This window comes from Malania oleifera, chromosome 5, assembly GCF_029873635.1.
Source record: "Malania oleifera isolate guangnan ecotype guangnan chromosome 5, ASM2987363v1, whole genome shotgun sequence".
NCBI classification, from domain to species: domain Eukaryota; kingdom Viridiplantae; phylum Streptophyta; class Magnoliopsida; order Santalales; family Ximeniaceae; genus Malania; species Malania oleifera.
In genome coordinates this window covers 103888162-103903170 of record NC_080421.1, presented here as the reverse complement: position 1 = coordinate 103903170, position 15009 = coordinate 103888162, and the positions used below count along the sequence as shown (strand labels likewise).

The 15009-nt window shown below is 34.7% G+C and overlaps 1 protein-coding gene across 2 annotated transcripts; it reads left to right on the top strand.

Moving 5' to 3' along the window:
- The first annotated feature begins 5120 nt into the window (after positions 1-5120).
- On the top strand, positions 5121-9092 carry LOC131155260 (large ribosomal subunit protein eL19y-like). 2 transcript variants are annotated; one of them, XM_058108266.1, is made up of 6 exons: positions 5181-5408; positions 6410-6532; positions 6936-7249; positions 8124-8185; positions 8279-8351; positions 8768-9092. In XM_058108266.1, the coding sequence occupies exons 1-5, from the start codon at positions 5297-5299 to the stop codon at positions 8301-8303; spliced, it is 636 nt and encodes a 211-aa protein (XP_057964249.1). In that variant the 5' UTR covers positions 5181-5296; the 3' UTR covers positions 8304-8351; positions 8768-9092. The 2 variants fall into 2 exon arrangements, with proteins under 2 accessions (XP_057964251.1, XP_057964249.1); XM_058108268.1 differs by lacking the exon at positions 8768-9092 and having other exon boundaries at positions 5121-5408; positions 8279-8461.
- The last annotated feature ends 5917 nt before the right edge of the window (positions 9093-15009 follow it).

The window sequence follows — 15009 nt, the reverse complement described above, 5'->3', positions numbered from 1 at the left end:
CAACATGAGTTTTAGTGTTCTAAATGTACAATCATTATTCATCTCTTCTTTCATTGTGAAATCATGTAACACTATACTCACGTATATATTTCAAAATGCTTACTTTTATTTTCAAATCATACTCTGACATGTAATTAACTCTGTATAAGTAGATATGCATATATACATAGAAGACTGCCCTGGATGGATAAACAATCAACGTCTTGAATTAACCTCGCATGATCCGGGTTGTGTGGCCCAAAGGTGGTACTTAGACATGGATGGCTTAGCTAGTCTAAGTCAGCTATATCTGTGTTTGTATATGTATTTGTATCTGTAAGCTTGATTTGCCTACCCAACTGGTCTGGACTCCAGCGGGTAACTCTACTCTTCTATGGTTAAATCAGTTGTATACCACCAACACGCTCACAATAGTGTGGTTGCACTGGTATTTGTGAAGCTACGGTACCTTGCTTAGCTATGGTCCATCAGGATTCTTAAACCATATGATGCGATTTCAAAAATAATAAAGTAACATGATTTCATATTCACAATTCAGTGGAAAGTTATCATACCATAGTTTTGTATTTAAATCACTTTAATATTGTATCTTTGTATAAAAATACTATCATACTGTAGTTCTATATAGAATGTTGTCATTCTGTATTTCTGTATCGAAGACCGTCATACTGTAGTTCTATATAGAACGCTGTCATACTGTAAATCTATATACAATCTCTATTATACTGTAGTTCTATATAGGACACTATATCTTAGTATAAATTTGTATAAAAATATTGTCATAATGTTTTCCTGTATTACACCATATCTTCATCTATATATATATATATATATATATTTCCATAAGAACTAAAAAATTAATAATGCATAATATTCAACCCATGCCACACGTTTTAAGTATTAAGCTATACTATAATATTTTGTTGAAAATATTGGTATAAACCTTTCTAGGGTTTTACTCAAATTCAATAACCTAATTTTCTCAAAACATACTGTTGGAATTGGTGTGATCCCAAGAGGGGGGGGGGGGTGAATTGGGTTTTAAAACATTTTGGCTAAATTATGCATTTCGCTGATTCACCACAAATCATATCTCATCTAATATACACGCGTGTATGTAAAATAATAAAATGATAAATGAAGACATACATGTGTGCAGTATATCTTATTTAAATCAAATATGTGTATGCAAATAATTATGACATCAAATAAACATTCATACACATGTTGAAATTAAAGTGCAGGAATTTAAATAAGATAGAGAGAGAGTGACACATAGATTTGTTATCGAGGTTCGGCCAAACCAGCCTACGTCCTCGCATTGGGCATATCCCCCAAGGATTTCACTAAACCTGCTCAGTTAAACGGGCGTAGTAGAAGCAGTTTACATCCTCTCCTTACGGGGCAAGGAAAATCCTAGTTCAATTTTTGGGTTGAACTGAATCGGTCTCACTTACGGGGCTGAGACTCCCCACTTCAATTCTGAGTTAAACCCAACCGATACAATAAAAATCATTTTTATACATATAATATACTTCTGAAAATACAAGTAAAGATGTACACGTTTAAGCTCTAACAAATGCACTCTCTAATGATATTTAATATGTTCAGTAGAATAATGGTGCTTATTTAAATAATTAATGCACAAATAAAACATATGAAAATATCAAAATGATTATTATGTTCTCCAACAAAGATTTTTTCTAATAAAAATGTTTGGAGAATTTGAAGTTTAAGCTCAAGAAAAATATTTGTGGAATAAAGGATTTCTTCCAAAAATATTTATCAAGAAAATTAACTAGAAGAAATCTTGAGGCTACTCTCAAAAAATGATTTTAAAAAATGAAGATGCAAATGAGAGTAAATGTAAATAAATATAAAACAAATGCCCAAAAAAAATATGCTCTCCTTCAAAATAAATTTTGAAATAAATAAACGAAAAGAAAGTGGAAGAGATTTGATAAAAATATGCCCCAAAGAAATGATTTTATCAATAAAAATTTGTTTGGGAGAACTTTGATTAACAAAGGGTTTAGAGAGAATTTGGAATTTATAGATTTTCTGAAAATTATGACCGTTGGGACACGCTCGATCTTTTGGAAAAGTTTAATTAAAAGTTAATTATGTATTAGCGCTTTTAAAAAATTCTAACCCGAGAGTTTCGGTCGACCATATTTGAGGTTCGATCGACCATATCACTAAGTTCAGTCGACTGTGGCATTTTTGAAGTGAGGTTATGGTCGATTGTATTAAGGCGATTTTGAACCCTTTGAGGTTCGATCGACTAGAGCATGTTTGGTTGACCAAATTTTAACGTTCAGTTGACCATATCAAATTTCAAGTAAGAGTTCAATTGACCAGAGTGTTGGGAATTACCCACGTGCCAGTTCTGTCGACTGTGCAGTGCAAGGTCGTTTTAAAAATGGTCAGCCGAATAGTCAACTATTGACCCTGGAAGGTTCGGTCGACCGAAAGTCTATATAGGTTCAGGTTTGGTCGACCAAGCATATTAAAATTATGCATTTAAGTCCAATTTTTTATTCAAAGTCACCCCTGTTCACATAATAATAACTTCTAAGTTATAGGGGACTTTTCATGTGATATTTTAAGACCAAAAGTCAATCTATGGTCATTGAGAGTTAACCCCAAAAATTCGACGTTCACTCTACAGTCCTGTGACTCCCTATGGTCAATCTATGATCCTATTTGAACAAATAACCATATCATGTAGATGCATGCATTATTACAAACCCAATAATAAAAATAAATACAATTATAATAAGAAATAAATGTCTTCTTTGTCTTTTTGCTCTTCTGACTTTATGGACTGCGCTTGATCGTATAGATTTTAAGTCATGCAAGCTTCCATCGCCTTTTCTTTATGTGTGTAGAATAGTAAACCTGTTCAAACACTTAAAAACACATATAAGGAATTGGTGCTTTGTCAGTATCAAAATAGGGATCGGACTCAAAAAGTCAACACATACATATATTATTCAGAGTTTGACATAATCTATTTCCCTTACTAGTTTCCTGGAGAAATGCTCGTAGGGATCCTAAGACAATGCCTGCGATGTTTGCACAAAACCCTATATTCATATACCCTAATTTAATTAGCTCAACAACAGAATAATAACCATTTTAACATTCCTTAGGCCCACACATTCCCAATAACTAATTAAACTTTAAAAACATCTTCCTTACCTTAGTTTTGAAGTGGCGTCTGGAAAGCCAAAATCACAAAACCGCTCTAGTTAAATTGCGGAGAATCGACGTTGGGATCCTGAAATTCTATTTATCCTTCAATTTAGGCTTAAACCGAGCAAAAAATCGAAGAGAGAGAGAGAGGGAGGGAGAGGGAGAGGGAGAGAGAGAGAGGAGATACCACAGCTAGAGAGAGAGAGAGAGAGAGGGAGAGAGAGAGGAATGAAATAAACCAAAAAAAATGACTTGAGTCTCATTTATAGGTTTCTCACTCGTAGCAAAACCATCGACGATTTCCTGAAATCGTCGATGGTTTGGTTTTAACCAAACCTTTTTTCATATTGTTTTACCCTTACCTGACTGTGGTAACTCAAAACTGTCAATAATTTTCTATGAGCTTACAAAACCATCAACGATTTGGCCTGTGTAAAACCAAATTTCCTATTTTCTTTATTATTATTTTCCTTTTTCAGGTCTCTACAACAATGGTAGTTGTCTAACATGGGAGAGTGCACATAAGTTTTTTTTTTTTTTTTTTAAATTGTCGTTAGATGATAGGAATATTTCTTGCATTCCTATTCTCCATTTTAGAGTTTGTTCTAGAGATCATACGCTATTATAACAACACTATATTACTAAGGGATTATTTTCTTTATATTAGTGGCCCCCCTTTCTCAGGGAGTAGGTGATGATTTTTCGTTGCTAGTGCAAACAAGTTCTTCTTTTCTCTTTTCGTCGTCGTCCTCCTTTTTTTATGCATGACTAAATTTTGTACTCTCCATCCTTTCTAGGTTAGTTATCAATAAGACTTCTTAGGCTCAATTAAGCTATATATGTTTCCTTCATCCAATGGTTTTGGATAAATTCATTACTACCATGTTGAACTTTGGTGAGACTAGGACATTTTTTCGCATTTAGGTTCAATTAAGCTTGGTGTCTTTCATCCTTGAGTTGAGAACAAAAGTCTTGAAGTTTTGTTGACGTGGATGATTCAACATGAGATCCTCATGAGAGAAGCCTTAATGGCAAAGGCTTTGTGTTCAGGGCTAAAGTTCTAATCACTTCATCAAGGCTCTAATTCGAGGCTTGAAGCCTTGACTTTATAGTGTGTTGGATGCCATTAAATTTTTGGGAAGTGAATTGGTTCTCATAGATGATGCCAATCAATTGAAGCAAAAATTATTTTGAGATGAATTCTGGTCTTTGAACTAAAGTTTGATCAATTTATTTATAATCATAAAATAGAAAAATACTTAAGAGATTTGCAACTGTCTTAGAGGGACTCCTTTTGCTGTTTTTGTCAACTCCTATTTGTATGAAAAAAAGAATGAATTCTAGTGAGTTTCAAAACAGTTCCTTACCTTAGAACCAAGAAAGCTTCTAAATGTAAAGAGATCACCTTAAATCATACAATGAATATTTTCTTAGTATTGGTAAATGTATAGAAGTTAAACAATTACTCTTTGATAATTGAAGTATACCTGCTTTTCCACTCTCAATTTTAGACTTAGGTTTTGTGTATGAAAAATACAGATTTTATGTCTTAGATTTCTCTTTATTGATTATAGAAGTTCAATATAATTTTGCATTGTCTTTTTTTTTTTATTCAAATTTATACAAAATTCACATTATATTCTAATTTTTAAACTCTTCGTTATAGGGTAATATATAGCTTACACTATTTTATTGGATGGTATTTGCTTTTACAATATATTACTTTATGTCTACTTACTAATTAAATCCATGTGGCTATTAGCCTATTTGGTGCCATCTCATATCATGGGCACACTACAAATGATTATGGATAAAATAAAATTTTTGGAAATACTTTTCAAAAACTTAAGGAAATATTGATAATATGGCAAAATTAGGGACCAAAGTAAAAACTAAAATCAATGCTCTCACACTCACTCCCCAAGCTCAAGGGCCTCAGTTGTTATATCTTGCAAAGATAGGGGCATTATTGGAAACGCGGATCGCGTCACAACCCTAAACCCTTGTATTTATGAAATTGTGCAAATCGCGTCGTCTTCTTCCATAGGCTTATCCTCCGATAGCCGCTGCAAGAAGAGGGTGAGGGAGAGAGAGAGAGATGGTGTCGCTGAAGCTTCAGAAGCGGCTGGCCTCCAGCGTACTCAAGTGCGGGAGAGGAAAGGTCTGGCTCGATCCCAATGAAGTCAATGAAATCTCCATGGCCAACTCTCGTAATCTCCTTTCTTCGACCTTCTCGCTCACATATAATCGGTTTTCATTTTTGTTGCGTGGATCTGGGTCATGTTTTGGTTGTTTGATTTTATTTACCTTAGATGCGTATTTTTTGTTTGGTTGCTGAGAATTCGTCAAGGAAAGGAAATGGTAACTTTGGATCATGGGGATTGATGTTGATGTTGAAGGGCGTTAATTTAAGATTTGAAATTTGAATTTATGTGTATTAGTGGTTTGGTTGCATCTCCTAGTGAATATTAGCGACTTGTTCGCAGTATCATCTGTGTGTTACTACCTACTACGGTTTCACGGTTATAACCAGTGGGGTTGGTTGGCTGGTTAAAAGGGAATTCTTCATTAAGGATAACGAAGTTTCAGAGAATCAAATGGCATTTTCATGCTTCTGCAGATAAGTTTATCGCTGTTTTGGTAGTCCTTTTTTACACCCTGACCTTGTTCCTTTATGTTCTTCGGTGAAGGTTGCCTGATCCCATTTACACTCCATTATGCTGCCGTTAAATGGCAGTATAATACAAAAAAACCAATTGTTTGATTTTTTTTTTGTTTTTTTTACGAAGTAGGGTTATTTGTCTAGCAACCAAAGCTACATAAAATATGAGACCCTACCTTTCAGCTGGTGTCCATATGCTTTTCTGTAACCAATGTGTTCTTATCAGTTTGTGTTATTTTTATTCTAAGTGCAAGATGAAACTAGTACGGGGCATTTGAAGTTAGATGTCAAACCTTTTTCTAGCTACCTATGCTGTAGATTTGGGTTTGTTTATTCGAATGATTTGCAGGAAATTGGGCCAATCTCTTTTTCCTTTATTTGTCAATGAGCCCACAAAAGTTGATTTCTTCTTTATTGTGTTTATGGTGTGCTGTTCATGATAATGGTAGTTAATCCATTCTCACAAATTGTCATAGATCTACTTACACTGATTTGGATGCGCTTCTTGTTTGGGTTATGTTACTTGATATTTGTTATTGTTGTGTGCAGGGCAAAACATAAGAAAGCTGGTCAAGGATGGCTTCGTCATCAGGAAACCAACAAAGATTCACTCCCGTTCTCGTGCACGCCGCATGAAGGAGGCCAAGAGGAAAGGGCGTCATTCTGGATATGGTATTTGAGTTACTTTGTACACGAGCTAGAATAATTTGTTCTGATGATGCATAATCTTTCTTTTTCTAAATTATACAATACGAAATGACTTCTACTCTTTTTAAATGTTTTTGAAGTTTTTTATGTTCAGTCTATTTTCTATGAGAAAGTTGCTTAGACAATATGATATCATATAAAAATATCTGCGGAAGAACTACTGAACCAAAAGTAGGCTAATTGCATCGAAGAATGCAGAAGTTAGATTGTGGAAAAAAGATGTGTTGGCAAACAGGATGAGTATCCTGAATTTCAATTAGGGCTCTGAAATCTGTTTTAATTAGACTTGGAGCTGCTTGACTTGATAATGTTTGAGAGCAGAAAGCTGCATGTATATAACTGATTTCAATGCTGAGTGTGATTTTAGGTAAGCGTAAAGGTACAAGGGAGGCAAGGCTGCCGACCAAAATCCTTTGGATGAGGAGGATGCGTGTTCTTAGGCGTTTGCTTCGCAAATATAGAGAGGCAAAGAAAATTGACAAGCATATGTATCATGACATGTATATGAAGGTGAAGGGTAACGTTTTCAAGAACAAACGAGTGCTAATGGAAAGCATCCACAAGTCGAAGGCTGAGAAGGCCAGAGAGAAGACATTGTCTGACCAGTTTGAGGCTAAGAGGGCAAAGAACAAGGCAAGCAGGGAAAGAAAAATTGCTAGAAGGGAGGAACGTTTTGCCCAGGTAAGAGAGATTTTTATTACTGGCAAACACAAATATTAGAGACCATGCATGCTTGGTGGGGTTTACCATCTGAATTGTTCTTGATAATCCAATATTTTGTTTCAAAAATTTAATAGAACTTTTCTCTACTTGTGTCTATGCATGCTCCTGAAGTTGGGCCAAGGATTTTATCCTTGCTCAGGGTTGTTGACGGTCTTCTGCATACATATCCATATGATGCGTGTCTAACACATAGTTAGTAGAAAATAATAACACCCTAGCAAGCCATGAATTGTTATGAATTTGTTCTGAAATGTGGTATATTTTCATTCCAGAATGCTAGATCTAACAGTACAAAATTTTAATTAAATATTTTGGACGACATTTTTTTATTAGTTAAAAGTGGAGAATTGTTGCATTATAATTCTATGTCATTAATCAATTTCACTGTAGAAAATCTCTTCTAGATCTATAAACACCTCAAAATCCTCTAAAAAAAATATTAGAGTACATAATTTCTAATAATATAACTATATCAATGTATCCTTAAGTTTCCACATTTTAGAGTGTCGTACCATCCTCCCGTTCTCTTTTCATGAACCTAATCATTCTTATCTTTCCCTGATTTTAAATGCTGTGTTCTAGGTGAATTGGTCTAGCATGAGCAATTGAATGGCTAATGATTAGCTGCATCATTATCACTATATTACACTGACTTATAACAGGCCATTTGATCCTTCGTGGTATGGATGCATGCAAGAGGATCATCCTCTGCACTGCTTGCCAAGTAGAGAATCCTTTACTCAAGGGCCTAGCATACTGATATATATATGTGATTTTGAAATTCTGTTATGCATTAATTGGGATTCTGAATTTAATTTCCTTGTGTGCTCAGGGACCAGTAGAAAGAGCTCCGACAGAAGCACCAGCTGCTGACGCGGGATCTCAGCCAGCTGGGTGAGTAGATTTCAGAGAGCTTATACCTATTGCCTTGGGCAAGAACCATGTTGTTGGGTTGTCATCTAATTAGGAGTTTTTTTGGCTTTGCAGGGCATCCAAGAAGTCTAAGAAGTGAGATAAAGGTTTTACGTAAGGCCTATATGGCCTCAGTTATTGTGACAGGGTAGTTTCTTTTTTAGAGAATATCTGTTTTGTGAACCTTGGTACTGTAGGTAACTTGAACATTGTGGATTTTTGGCACCTAGCATAAAATTTGGTCTCTTTTTCTGTTTACTTATTTCCTTTTTTGTGTTCTGGCTTACACATCTATGATAGAGACTTTAAAATGTGTTTTAAGCCCCCAACTTAACCTGCACTGGTGACTGGAAATTTTTTGCTATTTTGATAGTCTTGAGCGAGCATAATCTGCTGTACTTCCCACTGGAATTCATTTGCAGACTGTTGATGGTTGTGGATTTTGTTTTGGTCTTCAAAATTAATGCCAATATGCCTTGCATCAATTTTTGATGATTGTACCAGTGGCTCTTAGATTTGGTATAGCAGCTTGCTTCAATAACATGTGTGTTTCTTAATGTCCAGGCAAGCTGCAGACTCACCCTACAATTTGGCTCAGCGGCCTACTGCTCTTGCAATGTTGGAAGGGAGATGAACTAGTGAAGTTCAGATGGCTCCTGGGAGGCTTCTCCACAGCCCAAGCCCAGGGTTGGGAGATCATAAACCTTAACTTGCCATGAGTTGAGCAGTTGACACCAATTGTGGTTTGACCTAGGCATGCCTCTGCCCACGAGGCAGGGGTGCCATAGTTGTGTCTAGGGTAAATCTTATTACATAGTAATTGATTGCAGAAAATTTTTAGTATCGATAATTTGATCTTCGAAAAATTTTATATGAAGGTTTTTTTTTTTTTTTTGGAAAAAGAGGGTGGCAACTCCAATCTTTATCCGAAAACTCCTCACTTATGGCGGATGAATATTGTGGTTCTAATTTTGAGACTTGAGAAAAATAAAATAAAATTCCAAGGATTTAAAATTGACTTAATCAACTTATTTAAAAATAATAAATCAATAATCAACTAAACAAATAATTTAGAATTAAACAATTATAAGTGAAAAATAAATAAAACTTTGGAAGATTTTGAGTAAATCATCCATTATAATCTTCACAAGTATTAGTATTAAGCATTATGCAAGGAAGGACATTTCAATAAATTCAATTTAATCATTTCCCTAACTTACTGTGGGAGCTTATCTTTGAATCCGCACTTTGATTCAAGGTTGTGGGGTTTAATTTTGTTTGTCAAGTGGTTCTCTTTTTTGGTTTTTTGTTACCTAATGATTTTATTTTTAATTTCATCTTATTATTATATACAAAAACATAAGCATTTCTTGCTCCTGGCTGTACACTAGGTCAATTTTTTTCTTCCCCTTTCATTTTGTCCTTGACAACTCCCATTCATGCTATTTTTGTTTCCCTTAGATTTCTCCTCAATTCATATATATTTTTTTCTTAAATTCTAAGTCTTCGTTTTCCCTAGCGTCCACGCTAATTACATGAAAGTTCTATTAAATTTTTAGAACAGCCTCTCTCTTTCTCTAGATTCCTCGCAAGCCTACTAAAGGCCTTTACTTGTCAAATCGAGGAGCTCTGCCTAAACTATGTAGCATCTAAGCTCGGCCAAAAATACCGTCGTGTATATATTTACTCTTTTTAATATATATATATATATATATATATATATATATATATCATTTCTTGTTTTTGGAATGTTTCATTTTGCGATTTTATATTTGTCAAAATGTTTCATTTAATTTTAGAAATTATCGATAACCTAATTGAATATTTGAAAATTGAGCTGAAAAATGGGTGAAGAAAAATCATACAATGTGATTGATCGATCACTTAATTGCAATTGACTAGCTCTTGATTTTTTTTGGCGTGTGCGAAGACTTTTGGTGGCACCTCGATAGTAGTTGACGGATTTCTATGAGGCATTTACCCATTTGATGTCTAGAAGGGTAAAGATATAGCACCAAACAGTCAAACTAAACTGACAATGAAGGAAGAGATGGGTAAGTAATTCGAGATCCTTCTTACAAAGATGACATAATGAAACAATAATCCATCTTCTCTTTTGCAAATTGTCCAAGGAAAGAATAATGTTCATGCAGCTTAACTTCAATAAAATAAAGACCTTGAAAGGGACATGACGGCTCCAAAGGGGGGCTCTAGATTTTGGCATTGAAAGTATCTCAAAATGCTGCATAAGGAGATGGTGTTCTTTGTGGATGGATGAAGGACAACCTGCAATACTGTCAACTATAGGAGATGGGTATGAAAGACTCAAAAACAAAGGTACAAATGCTTGTTCCACAGCCTTTATAGAAAAGGAAATACTCTCGTCCACGACCAGCCGTATCTTTAAGATACCATCTATAGTACCTATCAAATACCTTAAAATTCTATTAACAACTATTTGATGAGATTCCTAAGGTGCTGCTTGAGATCTAGCACACATGCAAATGCTAAACATAATGTTAGGTTTACTGGCTGTCAAATAAAGTAAGTTACCTATCATGCCTCGATGGTATTTAACATCTACCGGTTTTTTTTTACTCATCTTTGTCTAAGCTGACAGAAATGCTTATTGGGCTTCTCAATGACTTGCCACCTTCAATATCAAATTTCTTGAACAAATCCTTGATATATTTTGATTGATTAATAAATATTCCATTTTTAGCTTGTTTAATTTGAAGACCAAGGAAATACCTCAATTTGCCTATCATGCTCATCTCAAACTCATCTTGCATACATGTAGTGAATTCTTTGCATAATTCTTCATTTGTAGCACCGAATATGATATCATCAACATAAATTTGTATGATAAGCATATCATTAATTTTAGATTTTATAAACAAGGTGTTATCCATATTTCCTCTAGGAAACTATTTTTTAATAGAAAGCTGCTCAACCTTTCGAACCAAGCTCTAGGAGCTTGTTTCAATCCGTATAGTGCTTTTGTTAGTCTAAATGCATGATTCGAAAAATGGAAGTCTTCAAAGCTAGGGGGATTGTAGTACATACACTTCATTTATGTATCCATTCAAAAATACACTTTTTACATCCATCTTGAGAATCTAGGTATACTCCCAAAAGGGGAGGGCGGTGAATTGGGATTTTAAAATTTCTTTACTTGCTTTGTATTACAAGTTCCTTAGTTGAGTTTTAACTTCAGCAAAACTTTAGATATTTAATCAACCTTCAATCAATTAATAAATAATATACTATTGATTAATCAACCAAGTTTAGTCAATATTCAAATCAAATTAAATTCTTTGATATTAAAACCCAGCTGGTAAATTCAAAGTATCAATTTAAGATTGTTATAAACAAATTTCAGAACTTTTTGAATTAAAACTTAGATTTAATGAAATATAATTTTCAGAGATTTGATTTTGTAAAACTTACAATTCAAAATACCTTTCAGCTGTTGATGTTCAAATCAAAAATTTATTTGTCAATCAATATGATAGTAAGTTGATTTCAAATATGGATAAAAAACCAAGATTTCAGAAATTTCCAAAATTTAGTAAGATGTAAAGATCATACACGCATATAATATTCTTGTAGAAAATTAAAGAGAACAGGGAGAAGAGTCAAGAATTAGATTTTTTACCAGGTTTGGCTAGCAGCCTACGTCCTTACCCCAATCAATCGTTGTGAGGATTTTCCTTTCCAACTTTTTAATAGGCTAAGTTACAACTTTTGTCATTCTCAAGTGGATATCCCTCTTTAACAAGAATATCCCTTTTTACTAGGCAACGATCCAATACCATTGAATCGTAAAAAAAAAAAACAATACAAAGCAACAAACTTTGTGCCATACAATAAACACTCTTAGTTAGAGCATATTTGTACAAGTTAAAGAACAATATACTTTAGTAAAATAACAATATAAAAATTGAAGCTCAAGTAGATATCACCGTGACTCTATTTTAGATTGGAAATCTCAGTGAAAGAGCAAGAACCATGAGCCTTTTTTTAGTAAGAACTTTCAGCAAAAGTATTCAATGATGTTGACTTTGGTGTATTCCCAAGAAGGGGGGGGGGGTGAATTGGAAATTTAAACTTTCTTCTTAGGTTAAACCACATAACAGTATAACATAACCTACGGTCTTTCTAATCATACACCAATTGCTTAGATAATGATATGCGGGAATTAAATCATACACAACATTAACCATATATTAAATATAACATTCATGTGTAGTAAATAAATTGCGAAAATATTAATAGTGCACACACGATATGATATCGAGGTTCGGCCAATACTGCCTACATCACCGCCTTGGCTCACTAGCATAAGGATTCCACTCTAAGCTCACTTCACGGGTGGAGCGGCACCGTTTACAACCGGGTCATTTAACGGGACTAACCTCACCTTACAAACACACCTTACCAAGATGGTGCACCTAACTTTCCTAATCGGGTCTAAGCCAATCTGGGACTATTCAACAGGGCTAGTCTCGCTCTTCAAGCCTACGCCTGGAATACAACAAATTCACACTATAATTTACGTACAAGTAAAATGCTTCTTACATTAAGCAAATATGTACTAATATGATCAACCAAATAATGCACTCACATATAATAGGATATTAAGTTCAAGTGATATTTTGTTAACCAAAGTGTTAACTCTTAACAAAATGTACATCAATGTGTGTATGTGAGAATGAGACTTTTGATCTTAAGCTAATATGCTTCTTGTGTGAATAATCAAATCAGTCCCTACAACCCTAAACAAATATCACAAAAATATTCCTCAAATGTAAAATACAGTAGATAATAGGGTTTTAAGCTTGCTAAAAACATTTTTATCAAAGCACAAAGCAAGCTTATGAATCTTGCAATGAGGATGCAAGATCTTAAGCCAAGTAAGGGTTTTTCTCAATCAAATATTTATGAATGAAATATTATGAGAAAAATCTTAAGAAACTCTCCAAAAAACAATGCACAATCAAATATGAATAAGAGAGTGAGCTTGTATACTGAGTATGTAAAAACAATCTCACTCAAAATAAATGACTAATGAATATAAGGAGTGAATTTTGGCAATGGATTTGGAGAGATATGGGAGTATAAATGATTTTTGGCCAAAAAGATTTTTAGAGAAATTTGGCTAATATCAAAACCCTAATCCTCTCTTAATTTTGCAAATAAAGATGTATTTATAGAGTTGGGAAGAATTATAGCCATTGGGGACATGTTGGGTACTTTGAAAAAAGATTAAGTGAGTTTAATTAAAAATAACTTAGTTTAAACTGTAAAATTTTGACAACCTGAGAAGATCGGTCGACCATTTTTAAGGTTCGGTCGACCATCTCACTAAGTTCAGTTGACCGGGGGATTTTTGAACTACAGGTTCAGTTGACTGTCCAAAGGCGATTTTGAACCTTCCAAGGTTTGGTCGACCAAACTAAGTTTAGTTGACTAAAATTTATATGCTTCCGTCGACCAAGTCCTTTTGAACCTAGAGGTTTGGTCGACTAGGACGTTGGGACTTCCCACGTGCCCATTCAGTCGACCAGGGCATTGGTATACATTTTGGGGTCAGTCGACCGAAGGGTCAAACCATTGACCCTTGGGAGGTTTGGTCGACCGAAGAACTCTGTGCATTGGAGTTCGGTCGACCGAACATGCCAACACTATGCATTTCGATCCTCTTTCTTTTATGAAATTGTCCCTAATCACATGATACTTAATTCTAGGATTGTGGAGGACTTTTCATGTATTATAGTGTCCTATGGCCAGTCTAAGGTCTTTGAGCATATACTCTAAAAGTTTGGTGTCGATCGATTGAAGGGTGATCCTTAAGGTCCATTTATGGTCTTGAGCATTCATTCATATCATGCATGATATGCAGTGATTATTACAGACATTTCCTACTTTACTATTACAAACCTTTGAAATTATTAATATTACAGACCTAGAATGAAATATAAATTACAAGACATAAACATGTTGGGTCTTCATTTTCTTCAAGTCCATGTGCATCATATGATACTGCCAATTTATCTTGCACACAAACTAGATCACACATAAGATCCTTGTATTTCTTCAGCATCAAAATTAGAGATCATACTTGTTGACCTTATAGGTCAAGCCCGGTTTTGATTATGACAAATACTCATTGTATCTAATGGGTGTTTGAGGTTTTGTGCAGGATCTAAAATTGTTAAGATCGAGATGGGCACAAAGCAAGTAAAGTTTGAAGACCAATTCTTGTTTTCAATTGTAATATATTTAGTTGTGTAATTGATCTGTAATAGTAAATAGGGACTGGTTTGTAATAGCTCACACACATGACATGCATGATTTAATAGGTAAGCTCAAACAAACCATAAACTAAAAGTGACCTTAGGGTTTGGCCGACCGACACCGAACTTTTTCGGTGTCTTTAATTGGACATAAATGACCCTATGACACTCGCCATTGCACCTATGAATGTTAGGCACTTGATTAGAGTTTGAGTGATTCAAAACAGGATGGAAATGCACACATTGTGCACTTTCGGTTGACCGACTAAGGCAGTTCATTCTGCCCTAGTCGACCAAAACTGGCTTGGGTCAAAAGTTGACCAAGGTCCCGATCGACCGAACCAGTGTAGTTCAAAATTCCTAGTTGACCAAAACCCCCTAAGGTCAACAAATTGACTATCTAGTCGACCGAGCCAAATTTGCACACCAACTACTTGGTCGACCAAGGGTCCCCGAGAGAAGTCCCAACGGTCTGGTCGACCAAACCATTTAGTTTAAAATGGCCTA

Coding starts and splice junctions, on each gene's coding strand:
- LOC131155260 (XM_058108266.1), top strand. CDS start 5,297: ATGGTGTCGCTGAAGCTTCAGAAGCGGCTGGCCTCCAGCGTACTCAAG. Junction 5,409..6,409: donor AATCTCCATGGCCAACTCTC/GTAATCTCCTTT, acceptor TGTTGTGTGCAG/GGCAAAACATAAGAAAGCTG. Junction 8,186..8,278: donor GCGGGATCTCAGCCAGCTGG/GTGAGTAGATTT, acceptor TTGGCTTTGCAG/GGCATCCAAGAAGTCTAAGA.